At 62.0% G+C, this 22143-nt stretch overlaps 1 protein-coding gene across 5 annotated transcripts; it reads right to left on the reverse strand.

Moving 5' to 3' along the window:
- Positions 1-397: 397 nt before the first annotated feature.
- On the reverse strand, positions 398-20398 carry ADAMTS10 (ADAM metallopeptidase with thrombospondin type 1 motif 10). Of its 5 annotated transcripts, none has more exons than XM_049097723.1 (27): positions 20341-20397; positions 17976-18058; positions 17457-17613; positions 16576-16762; positions 16038-16384; positions 15367-15523; positions 14148-14365; positions 12419-12502; positions 12183-12328; positions 11694-11737; positions 11444-11549; positions 11212-11358; positions 10878-11019; positions 8109-8216; positions 7422-7567; positions 7252-7315; positions 6283-6385; positions 5866-5999; positions 5651-5774; positions 4652-4732; positions 4403-4566; positions 4176-4302; positions 3953-4082; positions 3352-3556; positions 2949-3125; positions 2713-2872; positions 398-1174 (listed from the first exon to the last, which is right to left on the reverse strand). In XM_049097723.1, exons 4-27 carry the CDS (start codon positions 16661-16663, stop codon positions 1065-1067), a joined length of 3312 nt encoding a protein of 1103 aa, XP_048953680.1. In that variant the 5' UTR covers positions 16664-16762; positions 17457-17613; positions 17976-18058; positions 20341-20397; the 3' UTR covers positions 398-1064. The 5 variants fall into 5 exon arrangements, with proteins under 5 accessions (XP_048953680.1, XP_048953681.1, XP_025313050.3 ...); XM_049097724.1 differs by having other exon boundaries at positions 17457-17610; positions 20341-20395; XM_025457265.3 differs by lacking the exon at positions 17457-17613 and having other exon boundaries at positions 20341-20398.
- Positions 20399-22143: the final 1745 nt, after the last annotated feature.

A 22143-nucleotide genomic window follows, 5' to 3' on the forward strand; every position in this document is an offset into this window, starting at 1 on the left:
GGGATGGCAACTGCCAGGATGGCGGGTGCCGGGATGGCAGGTGCCGGAATGGCAGGTGCGAGGATGACGGGTGCTGGGATGGCAGGTGCCAGGATGGCGGGTGTGGGGATGGTGGGTGCTGGGATGGCAGGTGCTGAGCGGTAGATGCTGGGATGGTGGATGCCGGGATGGCAGGTGCCAAGTGGCAGGTGCGGGGATGGCAGGTGGGAGGTAGCTCTGAGACCCTCCTTGAGAAGCTGCAGAATCACTGGGCTCTAGTCTGTGCTGGTGATAGGCCCCCTTGGGACTGATGATGGGGACCACCTGCGAGGGGCCGCGGCTGCTTGCATTCGGGGTAAGGACTGCGTGTGACTCTGACACACTGACATATTGACACACACATGCAGCAACGCAAATCTACACAAGACAGAACTTTATTGATGGAGGGCTTCCTGGCGAGGGGTGTGTGGGCCCCAGGGCAGGGCCTGTAGCACCATGATAGGGGCGCCTGGATGTCGGGGTCCCCCCCAGGGCAGGCAGGGCAGAGGTTGTGGTGGATCTTGCCCGTTCTGCCTCAGCCCTGTAGCTGGTCTGGTCCGGGGGAGGGCATCAGGGAGGTGGTGCTAGTCCCCCTCCCGCAGAGCGGACACAGACCCTCCTCTCCCCCTCCCCTCCTCCCCCAGCTCAGAGTGAGGGATCGGCAGTGCTGGGGGCAGGACGCCGGCAGACCCCCTCCCCACCCCCACTCTTCACAGTACATATTCCGGTCAAAGGGGGGGCAGTATTGGGGGCTCCCTAGGAGTGGGTGTAAAGGGCGCTAGGGCGAACAGTTGTTCCCTCCTCAAGCCCACCCTGGAGGGGGTCTCACTGTGAACCGGGAGAGGGGACGAGGAGGGGCCCTGGGGTGGCCAGCCCCTCTCCATCCCCCAGCCGGGGGCCCTGAGGGGGTTCCCAATAAATAACTTCCGGCTTCGTCTCACCCTGCACCCCCAGCTCCGCCCCCTGGGGCTCCTCCAGGCTGGCCAGCTGCTGGCCGGTCCCCTCCCGCCGGTGCCCAGCTGTGGCTCCAGGGGCCGCGCGCCCCCCTAGCGGCCCTGGCAGGTTTTGCAGCACATCTGGCGGAAGTAGGCTCTGCTGCAGAACTGAAATTTGAGCACCAGGGGGCAGTAGGCGACCTTGTTCACATCCTTGCACTCTGGAGCGGGGCGGGAGAAGGGGAGCGGGGGGTCAGAGCTCCCCCCTCCCCTCAGGGGCGCGTCTGCAGCCTGCGCTGGGCTTCCCGGCTTCTCTGTGCCCGGGTCTCCTCGCTTCTCTAAGAGACCTTATAATAAACTGTAAAAGGGGGCTCGTGCACATGTCACTAGGCTCCTGGAGGACTTTGAGGGAGTGCGGGGTCTGGGACTCGGACCCAGCATGAAATCCTCAGAGAAGTATTCCCTTTCAATTATTCTTTTGATCCCTTTGGGGCTGTAATCCTCACTCGTTTCCCTTTGTAACAGACGGAGGACCTCGAGCTCCAGAGGAGTCGCTCCTTTTCAGGGTATTTGTGTATTTTGTGTTCATGGTAATCAACCGGCTGTTTGTGACGATAGTGCGGGCTCCCACTTGGCCAGGGACGTAGGAGACAGGGCCTCGTGCCTAAATAAGGCCTTCACGTGGGTTGTCTTATTCCCTCTCCCTCTTGAGCACCCCCCTCAAGCGAGGATATTATTTATCCCCCTTGACAGATTAGAAGGCACAGAGGAAGGAGCCCAAACCAGGCAGTCTGGTTCCAGTGCCCAGAGCAAGTGATCTATTGCCCTGTATGGAAAATAAGTTTACTGAAGTGGAAAAAAAAAAAAGTACACATTTAAAGCAGTGGTTCTCAAGGGAATGCGATTTTGTCCCCCAAGGGCACATTTGGCCAGATCTGGAGACGGTTCTGCTTGTCACCACTGGGGGGCAGGAGCGCTGTTGGCATTTACAGACCCAAGTCAGGAGTGGGGCTGAATAGTCTACGGGCCTAGGGCAGCCCCGCCCCCCCCAAGAATTATCTGGCCCAAAACACCAATAGTGCTTGAGGTTGAGATACTCTGATTTAAAGAAAAAAATTCGAAGGGTTGCAGAAGGGGAGGTGGGTGAGGGGATAGGGTAGGGTGACGGGCATTAAGGAGGGCACCTGATGAGATGAGCCCTAGGTGTTATCCTATATATTGGCAAATGGAATTTAAATAAAAAAAAAAATAGGGACCCCTGGGTGGCTCAGCGGTTGAGCACCTGCTTTCAGCCCAGGGCGTGATCCTGGACTTTCAGGATCGAGTCCCACATCCGCTCCCTGCACGGAGCCTGCTTCTCCCTCTGCCTGTGTCTCTGCCTCTCTCTCTGTGTCTCTCATGAATAAATAAGTAAAATTTTAAAAAATAAATTAAACAAATGAAAATAAAAAAAATTGGCAGTTAATGGTACAGGTGGAGATGAATTAGGATGAAGGTCATGGAGGTGGGGGGCAGGGTGGTGGGGGGCGGGGCAATGACCTGGGTTTGCGTGTCCAGAAGGATCCTAAAAAGCTTGACATGCAGTGGCGCTTAATACATGTCTGCAGGGAGAGGGTGGTGAAGGATGGCCTGGAGGGGACACCGCAAGGCACCTGGGTGGTTGGAGACGCTCCAGGCCCATGTCCCGACTCCCACGCTCTCCTGTAGCTTCCCCTGGACGGGGCCCTCTTGGGGTCCCCTGGGCTCCCGTCCCACATACCTTCGGGGCCGTCCCCGGGGGGCGCGCTGTCGCACTTGGCTTCGCACTGCTGCGTGGCCGGGGGCCGCAGAGCCTCTGCGCACTCGCGGGACGGCTGGCCCGTGTGGCTGGAGCAGCGCACGGCGCGCTGCTGCTGCCCGATGCCACACTGCGCGGAGCACTGCGGGGAGTCGCTGCTGAGCCTCGGCCCCGGGGCGCCCCTGCCCTTGCCCCCGCCCCCCAGGGCGCAGGCCTACCTCGCCCCACTCGCCCGTCACCCAGCGAGCCGGGGGACAGCGGCGCAAGTTGCAACGCATGGTGGCCGGAGGCTTGGCTGCGGGCGGGCAGTGCGCGGGGGGCAGCGTGGCGCGGTGGTCCGAGCTCTTGCACAGGACGACGCGGTGGCGGAGGCCGGGCCCGCAGCTCGGGGTGCACTGCAGTTGGAGAGGGGGTTCGGGCTCGTGGGCGCTCCAGTCGCCGCAGGCACCGGGGGAATGGGGGCCCAGAGGGGTCAGCGGAGGAGGTGGGGGGCGCACTAGGTCCAGCAGGCGGGGCTGGTGGCAGCAGAGAGGCGCCCGCGTGGGCACCCATCCTGGGCGACCCAGGCCCTATCCCACGCTGCACAGGGGCGGGTTGGGCGTGGGGGAAGGGGCGGCTGACCTCCGACCAGTCCAGGGCGGCCCACTCGGGAGGGCAGGCGGGGCCTTGGCAGGCCTCCAGGACCGGCGGGCGCGGCTGCGGGCACGCGCTGTCGTCCAGCGCCTTCTCCTCGGCGGCTGACACGCGGCGCTGGCACACGACGGAGCGGCTGCGCACACCCGCATCACAGCTGCGGCTGCACCGCGACCAGTTGCCTACCACCCAGCTGCAGGGAGGGGGCGTCTGAGCCAGCGGGCTGGGGATGGTACCCCGATTCCGGGGTACTGGCACATCCTCTTTCCCCCAATAACCATCTTTATGGAAACTGGGACAAGCCTGTTGCTTCTGCAGGGAGCACCCCCAACCTGCACTTCAATACCATCACCCTGCACTCGCTCTGGGGGTGGGGGGGTGCATCACACCCACGGAGATGATTAACCGGAGGAGCCTAAAGAACATTATGGTTCTGACTCCCACTCCAGGAGAGCCCTGACCACCCCCACCCCGCCCCGAAGGGAGCCCTGTCACTCTAAGCCTGGGAGCGCACGCTCCTCTGGCCTGAGCAGCACTGTCACCCCTGCTCTTGTCCTCCCCCGGACCCCGCAACCTGGCGGGCACTCACTCGGGCGGACAGGGCTCTGTGTTGCAGGCGCGCTGCCTCTTGGGCAGTTTGCTGTGGGCACTGCAATGGTGGGGAGCCACGGCCGAGCTGTCCAGCTGATTGCGGCACTCCACGGCCTGCACCTGGCTGCCTGGGGGTGGGCAGGGGACCCGCTCAGCCCTGCCAGGACCAGCAGGTCAGCCCCGGTGACCAGTGCCCTCCCCTGAGCCCACCCCGACCTCACCGCCGGCACACTGGGCCGAGCACTTGGTCCAGGGTGCGTAGTGCCAGGAGTAGGGGGGCAGTGCATCTCGGGCGATGGGCGCGTTGAAGCGGTAGCGGAGGGCAGCCAGCTCAGTCCGGGCCAGCACCTGAGGTGGGGGAGGGGGCCATCAAGGGGAAGCCAAGCTCTAGTCCCCGCAAGGATGCTAACGTCCTCCTGCACCTTGCACACCCCCCCCCCGTCGTTACCATGACGATGAGAGACGCATTTATGGGTCCCAGGGCTTCTAGGCTCTGCGTGTGATCTGGTCCCTGCCGCAGCTGAAAGGTGGTCCCAGCCAGAGGCAGGCGGTGGGGCTGCGGGGTCCCGGGCAGCCCCTCCAGCAGCAGGGACTCCTGCTCCCCCTTCAGAGCTAGGGGGACAGCATAGGGGTCAGAACCCCAGCCACACTGACCCCCTGCTGGCCCCCAGTCCTCATCCCTCCACCTCCAGCTCACCCAGGTGACTGAGGGAGAGGTTCAGGTCCTGGATGAAGATGTGGACGGAGCCTTTGGGGATCCAGACGACTTCCTCATACCCTGGACAGTGGAGCTCAGATGTCGCCCACTTGGCCCTTCCCCCACACCTGCCTACCTCCCCCATTCCTGGCCCTTGAGGCAACAGCTGACTGTTGCCACACTAGGTGCTCACAGGGACACCCCGCTGCATCCCCAGCTCTGGCCCTGGTTAGTAGCTGTGTCATCACGCCCATCTTACAGATGTTAAGATTGAGGCTCAGAGAAGCTAAACCACTTGCCCAGGTTTGACAGCTAGGAAGTGGCTGGGCTGGGGTTTGAACCCAAACGGTCCTGCCTCTCTGACCACCACAATGGTCGGATCCACTCCCTACACCCCAGAGAGCGGCAGGGCTGGGCTCCTGCAGAGGGAGGGGAGCACGGTGGAGGCCCCACCCCACACAGTGATTCTCAGGGATTTTAGCAGACGGAGTTAGGTTTGCTGGGGGCTCCATCACTTCCGACCTGGGTCCCTCCCCATCCCCTGAACCCTACACTGGGGCCTCACTGTGTGTTTGCTCCCAGAAGTCCCCCCGCTGACCTCCTTGGGGTCTCTCTCCTTCAGCCCAAGGTGCGGAAGCACGAGTTCACCATACCCTGCAGGCGTCCCTCCCCGACTTAGCTTTTTCCTCCAGCACAGAGTTCCTCAAGCCCCCAGCTCAGACCATGGAGAGCGGTCAACCCCTCCCTGTCCCAGACCAAGAGCCAGGCTCCCGGGAAAGGTTTAGGTCACTGCCCTCTTGGCATCTCAATTGCCAAAGTTTAGGGACCAGAGTGCAAGCTAGTCTCTGACCCTGATCTGGGGCATTGCTGTGCCCCTGGGACTTTTTGGAGTCCCCACTGGGCCCCTGGGTCTGAGTAGCTGATGCTGGCTATGGTGATGGGGCCAGTCCTGCCCCAGTCACCAAGTGGGCAGAGGGAAAGGGAATGGGGATCTCTCACCGATTGCAGGTGAAGCTGGGCTGAAGACCCCCTCGATGGTTTCACAGGCGCTGCCGTCACCACCGCAAACCCGGCACTTGTCCTCCCTCAGGTCGGAGCCCAGGACCCGGTCACAGCCCACATGCTAGGGAGGTGGGGGTGGGGTGGAAGTGGGAGTGTCAATGAGCCCCCCTCCACTCTCTATCCCTTGTCCTCTCTCTGGGAGACCCCTCTACCTTGCACTCGCCACTGACACAAATGTCCACTGTGTCCGGGCGGCAGGGTGTCCCGTCCACTACGGCCGCTGCCCTCTCCGTGTAGAAGTTGAAGCCTTCGGCCAGGCATGTGAGTGAACAGGCCTTCACGCCCCCTGGGGGGCACAACCCCGTCAGACCCAGGGCCAGGCCACCTGGGACTCCCTGCTTGCTCTGTGGGGGAGGTAAGGCAAAGAGGGGCGGGCCCTAGACCCAACCAGGATGGGTAGGTTGAGCAGAGGGAGTTGGGGTCCCCAGCGTCCAGTGGAGGAGCTGTTGAGCCACATCCTAGGCTCTTTGGTTCCTTGGGTGAGGGGGTGCTCACGGTAGACCCTGTGATGCTGTATCCACCTGCTGCTGGCCTCCACTGCCCCATGACCTCCTGGGTCCCTCACTCACCTCCTCGGTATGTCTTCCACGTGTAGAATTTTCCACGGAAGGGGACGCTGTCAAATTCAGAGCACTGCATTTCCCTGAAGTCCTGGGAGCCTGGGGGACAGTCCTGGGAGCAAGAGAGGGGGAGAGGGAGGGAGGCCAGGTGTGGGGATGGAGTTAGGGCAAAGGCCTGAGGCCAGAAGACTGATGCTTAGCACAGGGATGGGTTGAAGGGGTGAAGCTGAAGGCAGAGGAGTCAGGGAGGCGGCTGTGGAGGGCCAGGTGAGAGTAGGGGGTGACTTATTAGAGTTTAGGGCAAGCTGGCTGGGTTTCTGGTTTCTAGTTTCAGATCATGAGGCCTTTCTTGAGACAGCAGCCCTAGAAAGGAGGGGGCGTGGGGACTCCCTGGAGACAGGTCCTGTAGGTGGGGCTGAGAAGACCACCCACCCCTCACTCCAAAGCTCTCCCGGCCCTCTGAGCAACCCCTGCTGCGGTAGGCCTTGTGCTTATTGGGTGTGGACCCACAAGACTCATTTTCAGTCAGAAACCCCAACCAGCCATCGGGGACCCTGGCATTTATAAAAGGGGCAGCAGTGGAGACAGAGGAGGTAGGTGTAGCAGGAGGAGCTGGGAGCACAGGACACGGGTCAGGGCAGGACAGTGGTGGAGGTTTTGGACAGAAGCCGAGGTTCCTGGTCATATATCAGAAAGGAGTGTGAGCAGAGGACCAAAACGTGGCCCCTGGGTTTGGTGACAGGGAGCCGAGTGGCAGGTTTGGGGCAGGGGTGGGGTGCGCTATAGCTGGAGGAGGTTGTGGGTGTCAAGCGAGTTCAAGGTGGGAGAGGCATCTACTGAGAACTGGAAGGAGCCAGGCGCTTGTGGGGGGAGCCGGGTGGGTCGGCACGGGGGCCCTGGGGCAGTGTCGGGAGGGCAGGGCACGGGTGGCGCGCAAGAGGGGCCGAGGATCCGCCTTGGGGTCCTGGGGGAACTCACGTCGGTGTTGCAGGAGCGGTGTCGCCGCCTCTCACCCAGGCAGTACTTGCCTCCGATTGTTGGCCTGGAAGAGGTGGGGCGGGGGGGGGACAGAAGAGACATGGGGCGGGTGGGGGGTAGATAGAGGGCCGGGCGCCCCGGGCTCTTTACAAAGGGTCCTGAGGGCTGACCTGGGGCTGTCGCAGTGCCGGCTGGAGGAGGACACGCCGCCGCCGCACGTCCGGCTGCAGTCGCCCCACGGGGTCCACGGGCCCCAGGCCCCGTCCACGCCCTCCGGCCGCGACCCGAAGGGGACACACACGCGCTTGTAGCACCACTGCGGGGGTGGGAGGGGACGAGTCCGCAGTTCCTTCCTGCCCCGCCACCCCCCACCCCCGAGGTCTCAGTACACCTCGGGTGGGACGGAAGGGCGCTTGGGTGCAAGTGGGGTCTGGGGACCCGGACACAGGCAGCACCGGGCCGCGGCCTAAGCCTCGGTCCCCGCCGGGCGGTGGAACTCGCTCTGGGACAGGCGCGGCGGAGACGGGGCAGGGGTTGGCCTCTGCCCTGGGCGGGGCCTGCGGGCGGGGGGCGTGGCCAGAGCCGATGGAACCCCACCCCCGCGGCGGCACGGAGGGCGTGGCCTAAGGGCAGGGGCGTGACCAGAGCCAATGGAAACCCTCCGCGGCGGCACGGAGGGCGTGGCCCAAGGCAGGGGCGTGGCCAGAACCGCTGGACCCCTCCCGCGGCCGCGCGGAGGGCGTGGCCTAAGGGCAGGGGGCGTGGCCAGAGCCGATGGAAACCCCCCCGCGGCAGCTCGGGGGCGTGGCCCAAGGGCAAGGGGCGGGGCCCAGCTGGCGGCCCGGGCCGGCGCTCACCCCCTTGTCGATGGTGTGCGTCTGGCACAGCGTGCCCTCGGCGGCTGGAATGCTGTTGGTGATGCACCGGTTGCTCTTGCTCAGACACCACAGCTCGCTGCAGACCTCCTGCGGGCCAAGGCGCCCGCTCAGGCTCGCCCCCCGCCCCCCTCCCTCCGGCGGCGACCCCCTCACTGCCGCCTAGCAGTGGGGCCCCCCCGGCGCCCCTCGGCTGGGTCTCAAGGAACCTTCTTGGATCCTCCTGTGGGGCATGGCCTGAGACCTCCCCTCTGCCTTGTGAGCGGCACTTAGCCAGCGTCCCTGTGCGCCGTAAGCAGCCTTAGGCCTTACTACCCCCATTGGACTGTGAGACAACCAAGGCCCAGACGGGTCAAGTCACTTGCTAGGGGTCACACAGCTTCTGATGAGAGGCAGCCTGGGCTCTAACCCAGGCCTTTCATGGGCTGGGTCTGTGACCTCATCACGCTGGTGCCTCCTGAGTCTCCAGACCTGCTGAGTAATGAAGAGGATTCTGCATTCCTTGTTGGGATGGGTGAAGCAGTCTCTGGGAGGAAGGAATTCTGAACACTCTGGCCTGGAAGGTGGCTCAGGTCAAAGCCCTTGTCTCTAATTTTCTCCAGCTGGTGGTCCTCCTTGTTGCCCCCCCTCCCCCACACTGAGGAAGCTTCAAAAGCTTTTAACCTATGGAAGGCTGGACAGGAACAAGGCCAGGCTGGATCTGGGTGGGACATTCCTCCACTCCCCGCCACCCCTGAAAAATCTGACCACCTTCCTGTCTGAATCCGGCTTGGGCTGGACCAGTCCCAGGAAGTCACTTGGGCCCTTTAGATTAATATTCCTGGACAAACCTCACTGGGTTTAGGCGTGGCCAAATCTCTGATACTCTAGCATACATCCTGCCCCACCTCCCAGGCCTCCCTCCTCCCCCCGTAGTGGAGATCCTTCACTCTCCTTTTTATAATCATGTGCCATTTCCTCTTTGAACCTCATCCTTTTAAGTTTTGGCGATTTGGGACTGGACCAATCGACGGCTGCAGTAAGGGCCAGCCTCTGAGAGACACTTCTTGCACACACACATGAGAAGTTCAGAAGGTTGTTCTCAAGCCGGCTCCTTCAAACGTCCTGCAGAGTCCCTGCCTTCTGCTCCTTCAGAGGACACGTCCCAGCTAAAAACTCAGCCTGGTTTTCTGGCTTCACTTGGCCTGTGTCCTCCTGGCCATTTGTAAAAATAACACGGGGTGGGGGGAGGGGGGAAATCCCAATCCCACTTCTGACACCTCTTAAAGAGAATGGCTATTCCGATCCCACTCTTCCTCCTCTCCACACGGAGGCGCTGTGTTGTATGTGAATGAGCTCTGGGCCACTCTGGGAGACTTCAGCTCCCACAGGGACACAACCCCCCACCCCCTGTTTTTTCATCTAGGAGATGGGCCTTGCCTACAAAAAAGGCTGAGAGGCATGTGACGAGTAGATCTGAGAGGGATTGCATAAATGCCCTGTTATTGTGTAACAGTGACCACGGCTATCTCTGAGGTAGGTACTAGGCCCAGCTCTTAATACACGTTAGCCAAGTTATAGTCAATAATTTTGCCCTTTGTCAGGGGTGCCACGAAAATGTTCCTTGGAGAAATAAAAGGAAGAATCAATTCAGCATACAGCCAGCACTGGTCCATGCTCCATATTCCGGCACCTCCTCTCCTCCCCTGCCTCATTAGAAAATTTGGAGCCACAGAGAGCTCTGGATTTGAGCCCCAGCTCTGACACGTTCTCCAACTGTGACATTGGGAAAGGCACCCTCCCTATGCCCCAGTCCCTTCATCTGTAAGGTGGGAATAGCAGGGTTGTCGAAAGAGTTTAAGGGAGAGGATACAGATCACATGCTTAGCACATAGCGAGCGCTCGGTAAATGTCAGCCATTGTCATCATTGTTGGGATACCTGGGATACAGCAGATGCTCAAGGGTAGCTTCCAGATCTGTTAGAAATTTTGTTAAGGGTGCTGTGGTTACCAGCCAAGTTGGGGAGGGTGGGCAAGAGCAGACTACGGAAAAATTATTCCAGGCTATGTCTCCTTGTCGTGCACTGGAATGACGAGAGGACGTTTGAACAGCTGCCTGTTCCTGTGTTGAGTGAACATGGCCTTAGCTTGGACGTGGCCCTACAAACTGATCTCTGGAATCTCAAGGAAGCCAGTACAGTAAGCTTCCAGCTTCCTGGGGGCAGCTGGGACTGGGACCCCCCAGTTTACTTCTCTATGAAAGGATGCAGCTTTGGGATGTCAATCTAAACCTCACAAAGAGTGAGGAGGGTGGTTAGGAAACCCCAAGGGTTGGGGCTGGGTGACCTTGTGAACCAGTTGGTGGGGGTTGTGAGGATTGAAGACAGGGTGCCCTTGGAAGGCTCTATCCGGTTCTTTGCCAAGTGGGGAAGATGGGCTGTCCCAGGGAGCTGTTTCCACCCCAGTTGGAATGTTTGGTTAAAAACTGCCCAGCTAGGGGGCCTGGGACTTGAGTCTGCTGCAGCCCACTGGTGGCCTGATATACTGGAGAGAAGTGGTGCCCAAGCTCTCCCCAGCGCAGCCCCCAAATCAGGGGTCTGCAAGACCAGGAGATCCCATTCTCCATCCCAGTCACTGTCTGAGTGTGCGTGACATTTGTACACCCATGCACCTCTTTCCCCCGGTCCCCACGGGGGCTCACCCCCTCCCCAGCTCTCCCACCCCCTGCGGCCCCTCCCCTCCCAGGAAGGAAAGCAGGAAGGCTCTCTCTACCCCGTATTTACACTGACGCGATTTGACTCCATGTTGGAAGCGGCACTGTTCATCTGCGTCATAGGCCTGGCCAGGTGCCACCGTTGGGTACACGAAGTCCTGTCTGGGGGGCCGGTTGTTCAGGCACAGCCCCAGGCCCGAGCTGCGGTGAGAAGAAAGTAGCTGTCATGTTAGGGGGCTGCAGGCACAGGGCTCGGGGCGCCCCGGCTGGGTGCGGGTCCTGGGGCGCAGCCCTGCAGGGAACAGGACCCCTCCCAGAGGCAGCTCCGGCTTCCAGACCCTTCCCCAGCCAAGGCGAGCATGAGTGTGGGCAGGCAGGAGGGCACGTCCTCACTCCAGAAAGCTGGTGATGTAGTCGCGGCTGCAGGATGACCACACGAAAGGGTTGGTCTTCATGGTGATGTGGGCGGCCATGAGCTTGGCCGGGTCCTGGCCGCGGGCCCCGCAGCTGTTGCCCACGCCGTCGTGGTTCATGCCAAACCTGGGGAGAGCAGTGTCGGCTCCGCCGGTGCCCGAGGAAGCTGCCCGGCCGGCCCGTCCTCCCCTTGCGCTGTCCCCAGCCTCACGTGTGTCCAATCTCATGGGCGATGGTGAAGGCGGTGGCCAGGCCGATGTCCTCGTTAATGCTGCAGCTCCGCTCGCGCTCGCACATCCCACCCACGGGGGCCAGGCCTGGGGGACGGGCGCGTGGGGGCTGGGCTGGGCTCAGGAGGTGCAGGACAGCCCATCCACCCTGCCCGGTCCCCACCCTGCCAGGGCCGGGGTCACCCCGTCCACTGCCTTCACGGGGGCCTGAAGCCTACAGGGTTTAAGTACCTAGAGTGCCACAGGGTTTGTTCCTATAGATGCAGATGTCATAGCTGTGGAAGGAGAGGGGCGGGGTCAGGGGCTGGGCGGCCTCCCTTAAGCCCTACTGGTGCCACCAGAACCATCTCCGGAGGCTCATTTCTCCTGGGAGGCACTACCTGCCTCTCACCTGGAGCCCCATGCTCTGCCCCCAGCGGACCTTGGGGATGCTGGGGGCACGTAAGTGGCTGACCCACTGCATCAATGAGACGGTGAGCGAACGAGTGTGCCTGAGCCCAAGTGGCTCAGCTGTCCCTGCCTGCCCTCCCCCTGCTCCCCACCCCCCACCAGCTCTCAGGCTCCCAGCAACCCCTCCCCACCCCTGTCTCCCCACTGGGTTGGCTGTAGCTCCTGAGCCTCTCCCATCTCCCAGCAGAAGTGACCCCTGCTTGGACCTGGATGGTCCCTGGGACCACTTGATCCCCCGGCCCATGTCCTGGGGTCCTCCCCGCCCCTCACCGCGTGATGAGCACCGCTGTGTCATGGTTGGCCACACCGTTCTCCGGAATGGCGTTGCCATGGCCGCTGCGGTTCACGATGGATTTCTGCCACTTACAGAAGCTGTCCAGGGACTTCCCGGCGTGGTGGGTGATCTCCAGGGTGGGCTGTGGACAGACAGAGAGGGCCATGGGTGCCAGCCACCCTGGGAGGGCAGGCAGCGCTGGTGTCGGGGGCAGGTGGTGGGGCCCTCGCACCTGGTCCTCCGTGAGCAGGATGAGGCGTGTCACCAGGATATTAACGATGTTTCCCAGACTCGAGTCCTGGAAAAGTTTGGCAACCTGACCTCCAAGAAACAAGAGAGACCGAGTCTTAAGAGGAGCCCAGAGCAGAAGACAAAAAGCGACACATGGCGTAGCCCTCTTTGACCAAGTACCTCCCGTGTGCTGGGCCTCGGGCTAAGCCTGCTGTGTAGATCTCCGCCTGAATAGGAACCATTGTCATCCCCATTTTACAGAGGGGCAAACCGACACATGGAGAGGTCAGGACACACAGCAGGGAGGTGCCACGAGTAGGATTCGCGTCTGGGTAAGCCTGCCCCCAAAGTGCTGGTTGCTTACCAGTCCATTGCTTTGACTCACCCCTGTTCAGCTTGTGCATTTGTCCTCCATCCCTATGCACCCCTGCAGCTGCCTCAAGTGTGTCTGCCCAGAGGCGGCCTGAGGGATGTGCACATTTGGCCTCATTCCACAGCTGTCCAAGGGCACCAATTTGGGGGCGCCTGGGTGGCTCAGTCAGTTAAAGGTCTGCCTTCGGCTTGGGTCATGATCCCGGGGTCCTGGGATTGAGCCCTGCATTGGGCTCCCTGCTCGGCAGGGAGGCTGCTTCTCCCTCTCCCCCGCCACTCCCCCTGCTTGTGCGCACACACTCTCTCTCTCAGATAAATAAATAAAATCTTAAAGAAAATAAAGGTACCAATTTGAGCAGCACCACGAGAAGGTGGAAGTGTGGGGGGCAGGAAGCTCTGCAGACAGTGGCGAGGGAGGAGGAGGAGGAGGCCCGGGGTGAGTGGGCACAGATGACGGAGGCCACACCGTGCAGTGGTCTTGGAGCCTGGGCCATCACTGTCCCATGTGGAAACCCACAGAAACCCTGGCAGGTTCTAGACAACTCTGAAAGTCCGGGGTTGGGGGGCAGCAGGGCTAGGGCAGGACATAGCACCATCACACCCGATCACCCGATGCTCTGTCAACACATCGGGCCATCTGTCTGCCTTTTCTCTTCCCTTGTGGCTTCAGTGAAACAACAGTGCCACTTGTCGGGCTCTTACCGTGTGCCAAACGCTCTGTCTGGCTTCCCTCCCCCCGACTCGTACCCTCCGTGGTGGATACTATTACGATACCCTTTTGCAAAGGTGGAAACTGAGGCTCAGAGAGATCCAGAGTCTTGACGGCATCTGGTAGGGGCACCGGATAGATTCTGAGCATGGGTCAGCGAGGTCACCCACGTGAAGTCACAGGTAGGTGCCTGCAGGCCAGTTCGGCTGCACACAGATGTGTGCCCACGTGTGTACTGCTAACCTCGGCAAGTACGTGCACGCCGCGTCCTCAGTTTAGGCAGCAGACGCTCACACAGCACCTTGCGCGTGTGCCAAGTGTGGTTCCAAGCACTTTATTGCTTTGCTGCAACCACTTTAGCCTTGTGAAGGAGATACTGTTATTATCCCATTTCACAGGTGGGTAAACCAAGGCACAGAGGGGCAGTGCCGTGTCTGAGGGCACACAGCTATAAAGGAGAAGAGCTGGGAGCGTGGACCCAGCAGCCTGTGGGCCCCGGGCCAAGATTCCTAGCCACACGTGGGCTTCTTTTCTCACTCTGCCCCCTCCATTCGGGTTCCCTAGCCTCAGGTCACGGCTAGTGGGGGGGATGGTGACACCCCTTCTCCAGGTCTTGGGGCTCCACGGCCAGGGAGGGGGAGGCACTTACAATGTTCATGATGGCCAGCACGTACTGTTCCACGTCTCGGCGCCCGTGGTAGGCCACCATCATCTTGTCGGCCACCACCAGGGTCTCCACGTAGCGCTCTCGGCTGACCGAGCGCTTCAGGCCTGGCTGGCCACGCTCTGTTTCATTCCCCAGGGGCCTGGCAGGTGGCGGCTTCAGGGTGCGCAGCCACCACGGCCGCCCCTTCCACGGTTTCTCGTCTGGATGGACAATTTCTGGTCATTCTGTTGCCGACTCTTATTGTCCAAGAACCTGCCTGATGGCGCATCTGCCCAATAGGTCATCAGACCCCTCATTCTCCTGCTACTGGGTGTCCTGGTTGTACCATGTCTAGTCCTACAAAAAGGTCCATTACCCCGGTGACAGGTTCTATGAGGATTTGGCTGTCCCACTGCCAAACGGGTGGGTTGAACAGCCATCCTGGACCCCACAGCAACCAGCATGACCAGACACCTTCCTGACAGTTCCGTTATATATGTGTGTAGCCACCTGCCTCAGCACCGGAGCTGTGTGCTTCTACGACTGTGGCCTTCCAACTGTGCCACGTTCTCAACAACGTGCTGCCCAACTGGGTAGCCGTAGAACCCCACTGCCCGATGGTCTTACTGCCTGGTGGTCCCACTGGCCATCCGACTGTGAAACCACCCACATTTCCTGCTTCTACAGCTGACTGTGGTTGTAGGTTTGCCACAGTGTCCCACTCCCACACGTCAGATCGCACTCCCCCTGTGGGGTCCCTGCGCTTGGCACTGGCACAACCGCCCCTGTGGATATCTGTCTCGTCTCGCTTCCTTTTTCTCCCACCTTCTGAACGTCTGGTCATACAACTGTCCTCCTGCGAGTCTGATTGTGAATCGGACCTTCTGTACAGTGTTCTCACTGTGCAGTGGCTCGGCAGTATCGGCCACTCCCCGGCCGCGTAACCATCTGGGCACACAGTAATCCTGGAGATGCACGGTTTTACACCTGAGCACCGGTCTGGCAGTCCAGCTGCCTGTCTCACTCTCTGCTGGGCCATCGGACTACGGCAGTGATGGGTGGGCTGCTGCACCGCCCTGCGGTCCTGCTCTCTGGCTGGCTGCCCCTTATCCCTGCACATAGCTACCTGCCAACCTCCTGGAGGGAGAGACGCTGCTGCCAACCTCTGCCTCGAGCCAAAGACGTGCAGCCCCTCTGCCCGTCCCCAGAAAGACAGATGTACCTCTCACTCCACAGGCTGTGTCCAGGTGGGGGTGACGCAGAGAGGAGCGCTTGTACACCACATGGGGGCCACTCTCCTCCGGGCCCTGGGCCCCTTTGGGCCCACCTTGCAGGGGCTCGATCAAATATTCTTCTTCATCTGCCACGATCAGGCCGTGCTGGGGGTCGGGGGGTAGGCAGAGGGCTTGGATCAGAATCTGGTTCCCAGCGGGACCCTGCTCTGTCTTTATGATTTCATTCTCTCTCTCTTCCTGGCTTTATGTTGCTATTTCCTCTTTAACTTCCTGGGGACGAAGTTCAGTTCATCAATTTTCAGCCTGACCCCAGGGCTACACATTTTCCTCTAAGTTCTGCTTTAGCCGCATCCTAAAATAATCCTTTGGATTAGCTCAAAATGCTTAAAAAAATATCCACCATAGGGTGCTTGGGTGGCTCAGTGGTTGAGCATCTGCCTTCGCTCAGGTCATGATCCTGGGGTCCTGGGATCAAGTCCCGCATCAGGCTCTCCCACAGGGAGCCTGCTTCTCCCTCTGCTTATGTCTCTGCCTCTCTGTGTCTCATGAATAAATAAATGAAATCTTACAAAAAACATCCACCATGATTCCTTCCCAGACCTATACTTAGAAGTGCTTTTCTTAACTCCTAAACTCGTGGGCATTTCCTCCTGCTTACCAGGCCCCCACAGGTGCTGATGGCCACGTGGGAGCTGCCGGCCTGGCCCTGCAAGTGGCCGGCGTAGAGGCAGTGGGGCCGGGCAGCCCTCTGCCACGCCAGGCCCTCCCGTGTCCAGTACTCCACGGAGACGTGCCCTGCTAGAAGGCGGGGGCTGCGGGTTAGGTTCAGCAGGAAGTGGGTGCTGGGTGCAGCCACCTTGTAGAAGAGGCGGGACTCTGTCGTTGGCCTTGTGCCCCGACGCTGCCTCCGGGGAGCCGGGGGTGAGAAGGCCAGCAGTGCCCCATTGTGGTCCACTCGAGTGGGGAAGGCGATCTCATAGCTCTCCAGACTGGACAGGAACTCATCTGTGGGTGAGGGTCAGAGGCTTGCGGTGAGCCCGGGGAATGAACGGTCCACGTCTGAGTTGCGTGGCTACGGGGCAATGATGCTGACCTCACTGACCCCAGGGCCCTCCCCCAAGTGACTGCCATCCCAGCCCCACTGACCCTTCCTCGGCTCCTTATTCCCTCCCCATGCTGCCCCTGGACACCCCTACCTTGAGACCGGAAGGCATGTATGACTTCGAATGTGAGGCCCAGCCCCAGGGTGAGGGCCCAGCGGAGGATCTGGCAGGCGGGAGCCATAGAGGCCACGTGTCCACATGTCTCTCTCCAGCCCCGGCTGCCGGCAGCCCCCACAGCACCGCCTCCCCTGTTCACAGCCTGGGCAGCATCACCGGGCTCCTGGGAGGGAGGAGGTGGGTCGGGGGGGCGGGTGCCTGGTCCTGCTGCCCGGTGTGGCCAGTGCCAAGGCCCCTCACTCCCATCCCCAAGGATGCCCATGGCATTTCCTCACTCAGAAGTCCCCCTGCCCCCACCCCTGCCTCATCCTCTCTCTACTATTAGGATACGCAGGGATTTTGGCTCTGTGGACACCTACTACGTGTCAGCAACTGGCCTGAGTGTTTTCACACCATTTCATTTCCACAATAATCCTGAGGATTGGTTCACTAGGTAACAACTCTGCATGTCCCTGCCCACCGAGGGGCTGTCTCGGGGAGTGACCCCCGTGAGAGGAGTTCAGCTTGTGACAAGCTCTCCGGAAGAAATAACTGGGAGGCTCATAAGCAGGCGTGGTGAGGGGAATGGGAAGAAATTCATCATGTGAAGAGACAGAAGGTGCCCAGAGAGAGGAGCAGCAGGGGCAAAGGCCCGGGGGCAGGGAGGAGCTTGCTGTGGCCCCCAGGACCACAAGGGCCAGTGTGGCTGGGCAGAGTGCCCGAGGGGGAGGCTGGCCTCGGACACACTTGAAGGCTGTGTTGGTCAGTAGGCATTTGCAGCCCAGATTAAACCAGAAGCAAGTCCTTGGCTCCCCCCACGAACCCCGTCTGACCTGGGCCCTGCCACTGGATCCCCTGCCATGGGTAGTGTTATTCACCCCGCCAGGTGGCCTCTGTCCCTGTGACCTCTCCTCCACCCTTGTACTTCCAGCCGGGCCCCTGGTTCTGCTCCTTCTCCTTTCAGATTCTTCTTTCTGGAAGCTCTAGGCTTGCCCAGCAGGTCTGTTTCTCTGGCATCTGTACCGGGCCAGCCTGCTGCGCACAGACACCACTTTGGGCCACTACCCTGTGCCAAACCCTCCTCCCCACTCCCGTCTCCACCCTCCTCCTCCTCCTCCTCCTCCTCCTCTTCTGTGCTGTTTCCCCCTTAATCACACACTGTCTTGTTTTCTTTGCAGCCTGGCCAAGTCTGAGAGTCGATCTCCAAACAGGGCAGTTCAGCGCATGAGGGACGGAGCCAGGTTTTCAACAAGATGCAGACTTAGAAGTTGACATTACCCGCTCCTGCTTGGACCCCTCCAGCAATGGGGACCTCACTCCAAGACACTCTGTGACCCTACTGCTCCCTTCGGCTGGGCTAATGATTACCCCTTGTTTTTTGGTTTGTTTTTTTTTACCTTTGGGGGGCTTCAGTTGGTGGCGTGGTGTCGGGACACCTGTGCGTGAGCCCCTCTGGGCCTCAGCACCTCTTCTTCAGCGCCTAGACAGGGAGGGGGCAGTGAGGAGGAGCTGCGCTGGGTCTGAAGTTCAGGGGTGGCTGAGAATACTCCGACCCTGGTGAACCTCCTCTTGGAGTCCATCCCCCCTCAGTTCCTAGTCCTTCACCAAAGCTCCCTCCTCCCTCCTCTGCCTCCCCCTGCCCCCATCTCCTCTTGCCTCCTCTCCTCAATTCTACTCTGGAGACCTTGACCAGCTGGGAAGAAACCCCTTCCTGGTCAGGTTCTCCTGACCCTCTCCCTGCCTTAACCCCTTCCCCTCCACAATCTCCGTAGCAGTGTGAGGCTGGAACCCCCTGCCCCCAATCCTGCCCCTCTCCTTTCCTGCACTGCCAGGCCCGCTGCAGAATCTTCCTCCCACAGTGGCTCTGGTCCTGGCTGCAGGGTCTTTCTGCCTCTCCTGCTTGCTCCCCACCCCTGAAGTCCTCACCACCGTCCTCTGGGGCTGGGCCCCCCCTCTCCTCGACCTCACAGCCTCCTTTGTGCTTCTGGCTCAGGTTGGGGAGGGTGTGGAAGGACCCAGCAGGGGTGGGTGGGGATGGGGAAGGGTCTGGAGGGGGAGGGCACACAGGTATCTGCCAGAGCCAGGCAGGGAAGAGGAAACCGGACAGTGGACAGTGGCCCGGCCTGCAGGGTGGTGGCGCTTGGGGGTAGTGGCAACAGGTCAGTGGGTCTGGGGAGAAAGTGGTACTGATGGTGGGAGGTTAGGGGCTTCCAGGGCCCTCCCAGCCTGGCCAGGGGGCACCAGCAGGGGGTCTCCCTCGGCGATGTGCGCGTGACCGCGTGCGTGCGTAGCCGGGGAAGAGACTTTGCGTGTGGTGTGTGTGCCCATGTGACCCTGCGTGTGGCCCTGCGTGTGCCCGGGTGGCTGTGTGCGCGCGCACGCACGCGCGCGCGTGCCCAGGCTTGGCCGCCCCTCCCGGCCCCTCCTCCCCGGAGGCAGGAGGGAGGCGGCCCGCAGCGGGCCGGTGCCAGCGCTGGAGGAGGAAATGCCGCGCGGAAGCGGCCCGGAAACAGCCGAGGCTCCGTCCCAGCCCAGGATCCGGGAAGGAGCCGCCGCTCCACGCCCAGACCTCCCGGGCCGTGCGCGGAGACCGGCCCCTCGGTGGAGGCCTGCGCGGAGGCCGCCCGGGCAGAGGCCTCCCCCCGCCCCCTCCCTCCGTCCCTCCCCCCGCCGGGCGCCGCGCATCTGGCGGGGCGGGGGGCAGACCCCGCCGGGAGAGCAGACAAAGGCCCGCCCGCGGCCTGCGGCAGGAGGGGGCAGGGGGGCCGGCGCCCCGGCGGGTCCCCCCCGACCGGCCGCTAATTAAAGGCCCCGCGCCCGACTGGCTGGAGACACTCGGCGACGGCCGGCTGTGGCCTCGGCGACCGACCCGGGGGAGGTGGAAGGTGCCACTCCCACGCCCAGACACACAAACACACGCGGGGCGCGACGGACACTCGAGGGTGACCCCACCTGCGCAGCCGGGGACCGACAGCTGGACAGCTGGACACCGCACACCCACAAAGGACTCCCACCCCGGCACACTCAGGACACACTCAGGACACACACGTCCCGCGGCAAACGCACAAGACACACAGCTACACACTCTGCAGACCTCTGTGCACACGCACGTACACGCTCATTCACACACAGGAGACAACTCGGAGACAAACACACACTTGGGCCTACACGCACAGACACGTACACACTCGTTCACACGCTCACACCAGGCAGCGGGCGGACTCGGGGTCCCGCAGACCTTGACAAACACACCGGACACGCTCACTTACGCGCACTTGCTCACACTTGTTACACTCAGACACACCCGGAGGCTGCACAGAGACGCTCACACCTCAGCTAGACATCGACACACAGAGCAGACGCTCGCCTCCGTGCACACACTGGCTTACACTCACACCTATGCACACACACACACACACACACACACACCGCCCCGGAGCATCGCACACAAAGTCAAACACACCCAGACGCTCGTGGGCATTTTCGTGCAGACTCACACATGCAGCCTGCAGCGCTCACACCTACGTGGATGCCCTCACGCTCCCCGACACACGCGCGCGGGCGGCACACGAACCCAGGCGGGCGCCCGCGTGACCTCGGTGTCGCACACACCCGGGGCCCCCGCGGCCGGACCGTCCACAGACCCGGGCCCGCGGCCCGCCCCGCCCGCCCGACGCGGACACACAAGGTCGCCCGCGGCCGCCCCCCCCGGCGCCCGCCCGCCCCGCGGGGCCCGCTCCCCGCCGCGCCGCCCGCCTCTACCTGCGGCCGCGCGCCCGCCCGCCCGGGGCCTCCGTCCGCCGTCTCCGCCGCCGTCTCGCCGCCCTGCGCAGGAAGGGAGGGAGCGAGCGCGGCGGCGTGGCCGGGGGAGGGGGCGCGGGGAAGGCACTTCCTGAGCCGCCTGCCAGGGTTATAAAAAACCCCCAAACCGCGCGCGGCCAGAACCCCGCCCGCCGCCGCCGCCGCCGCCGCCCGGCCTGGGCCGCGGGCTGGACCCGAGCCAGGGACCCGGGAGCTCGGGCCGCCCCGCCCGGACCGGCCCCGCGGTGGGGGCGGGGGTGGGGGGGCAGGGGGGAGGCGGGGGGGCTGAGGTGGGGGAGGAGGGGGAGGCGGTGTGTGTGTGTAAGGTGGCAGGTGGGGGAGGGGAGAGAAGCGGGTGGGGGAGGGGAGGGAGGAAGAATTGGGTAGGGGTAAGGGGAAGAGGGGTGGGGGAGGGGAGATTGAATGGCAAGAGGCGGGAGGAGGTGGGGGATGGAGTAGGAGGAGGCCGCGCAGGGGTGTGGGGGGGCAAGGGGGAGGAATGGAGCCCGGAGGGGAGGGGAGGGGGCCCCCCCGCCGGTGGAGGGTGGGGGAGGGGGGAGCCCCCCTCCCTCGCTGGCCTCGCCTGCCCCGCCAGCGTCGACAACAGCTGTTATTTATTGAGGACTAGTCCTGCTCAAACAAGCATTTATTGGGCGCCACCCGTGTGCCAGGCACGGTGCCCGGGGCGGCTGAATAAATCTCAGCCCGTCCCTGGCCTCCCAGAGCTGCCCTCTGGGGGCGCTGACCTGCCGCGGGCCTGGCTGGTTCCATTTCACTGAAGGGAAAACTGAGGCCAGAGATGGGGAGGGTGAAAGTTTCATGACAGCCGGGGCCCAGGGGGTTTTATTCGCCCCTCGGGTGGGTCCTTAATAGATGTGGAGCTGACACAGGGATGGGGCTGATCTGCGGAGTCAGGGCCGCCTGCCCCACAGGCCTCAACTCAGCCTGGCTCGGGACTGGTGCCCCAGGAGGTGGCACAGCGGTGACCCCCAACCTCACAGCCCCAGCCAGTTTCCAGCCTGACCCGCAGAGAACTAAGCAGAGCCTGGCCTGGCCTCACCCTTGGTCTTCTTCTCTGAGTCTGGGTTTCCTGATCCCTACAGGGCGGATACTACCGACCTTACAGGCCTCTGGGGGGTGGGGGGTGAAGGGATGCATTCAACAGCAACGGTCAACATTTGTTTCTTTTGTTCTGGAAGGTTAGGTCAGGGCTCCCACATACAGCAGTCACTCCGTAAATGCCAGCCTGCTCCCTGAGCTCCTACGAGGTCGTCCTTCTACTTCAACCCTATGCTCACCCCAGGCCAGACCAGAGAGAGGGACGGCCTGGCCTTGGGTCTGCTACCCACACTCCATGCCCCATTGCCTCTTGAGCCCCCCTTTGAGGAACGAGTCCAAGTAAGCCAGCTCTGGCCTCTACAGCAGCCCCTCCATTACCGGGGGACCCCCTGGGAGCCCTCCTAGAGCTGCCTTCTGTTTACCTCTTTCTCTGAAGAGGTGGCTGCCTTGGCATTCGCACTTTCCCGAAAGCTGCCTTGCTACCAAGCTGCCACCCCAGATGTCCCAGGGGGTCTCCCTCTCCCTCCTGGGTGTAGCCTGGATAGGGCATGTGACTCAGTCCTAAGCCACTCGCACCTCCCTATCTTTGGGCCACAGGGATCCATTGGGGGATGGGCATGTCCAGGCTCTTGCAGGAAAATCCTGGGAAACAGACTTGGGAAGCCGGGTCTCCATCTGAGACAACAGGAAGAGGCTTCTTGTAAG

This window comes from Canis lupus, chromosome 20 (assembly GCF_003254725.2).
Source record: "Canis lupus dingo isolate Sandy chromosome 20, ASM325472v2, whole genome shotgun sequence".
Classification (NCBI taxonomy): Eukaryota; Metazoa; Chordata; class Mammalia; order Carnivora; family Canidae; genus Canis; species Canis lupus.

Coding starts and splice junctions, on each gene's coding strand:
- ADAMTS10 (XM_025457265.3), bottom strand. CDS start 16,663: ATGGCTCCCGCCTGCCAGATCCTCCGCTGGGCCCTCACCCTGGGGCTG. Junction 12,503..14,147: donor TGCTGGCCATCATGAACATT/GTAAGTGCCTCC, acceptor CTTGGAGGTCAG/GTTGCCAAACTTTTCCAGGA. Junction 11,550..11,693: donor CAAACCCTGTGGCACTCTAG/GTACTTAAACCC, acceptor CCCGTCCCCCAG/GCCTGGCCCCCGTGGGTGGG.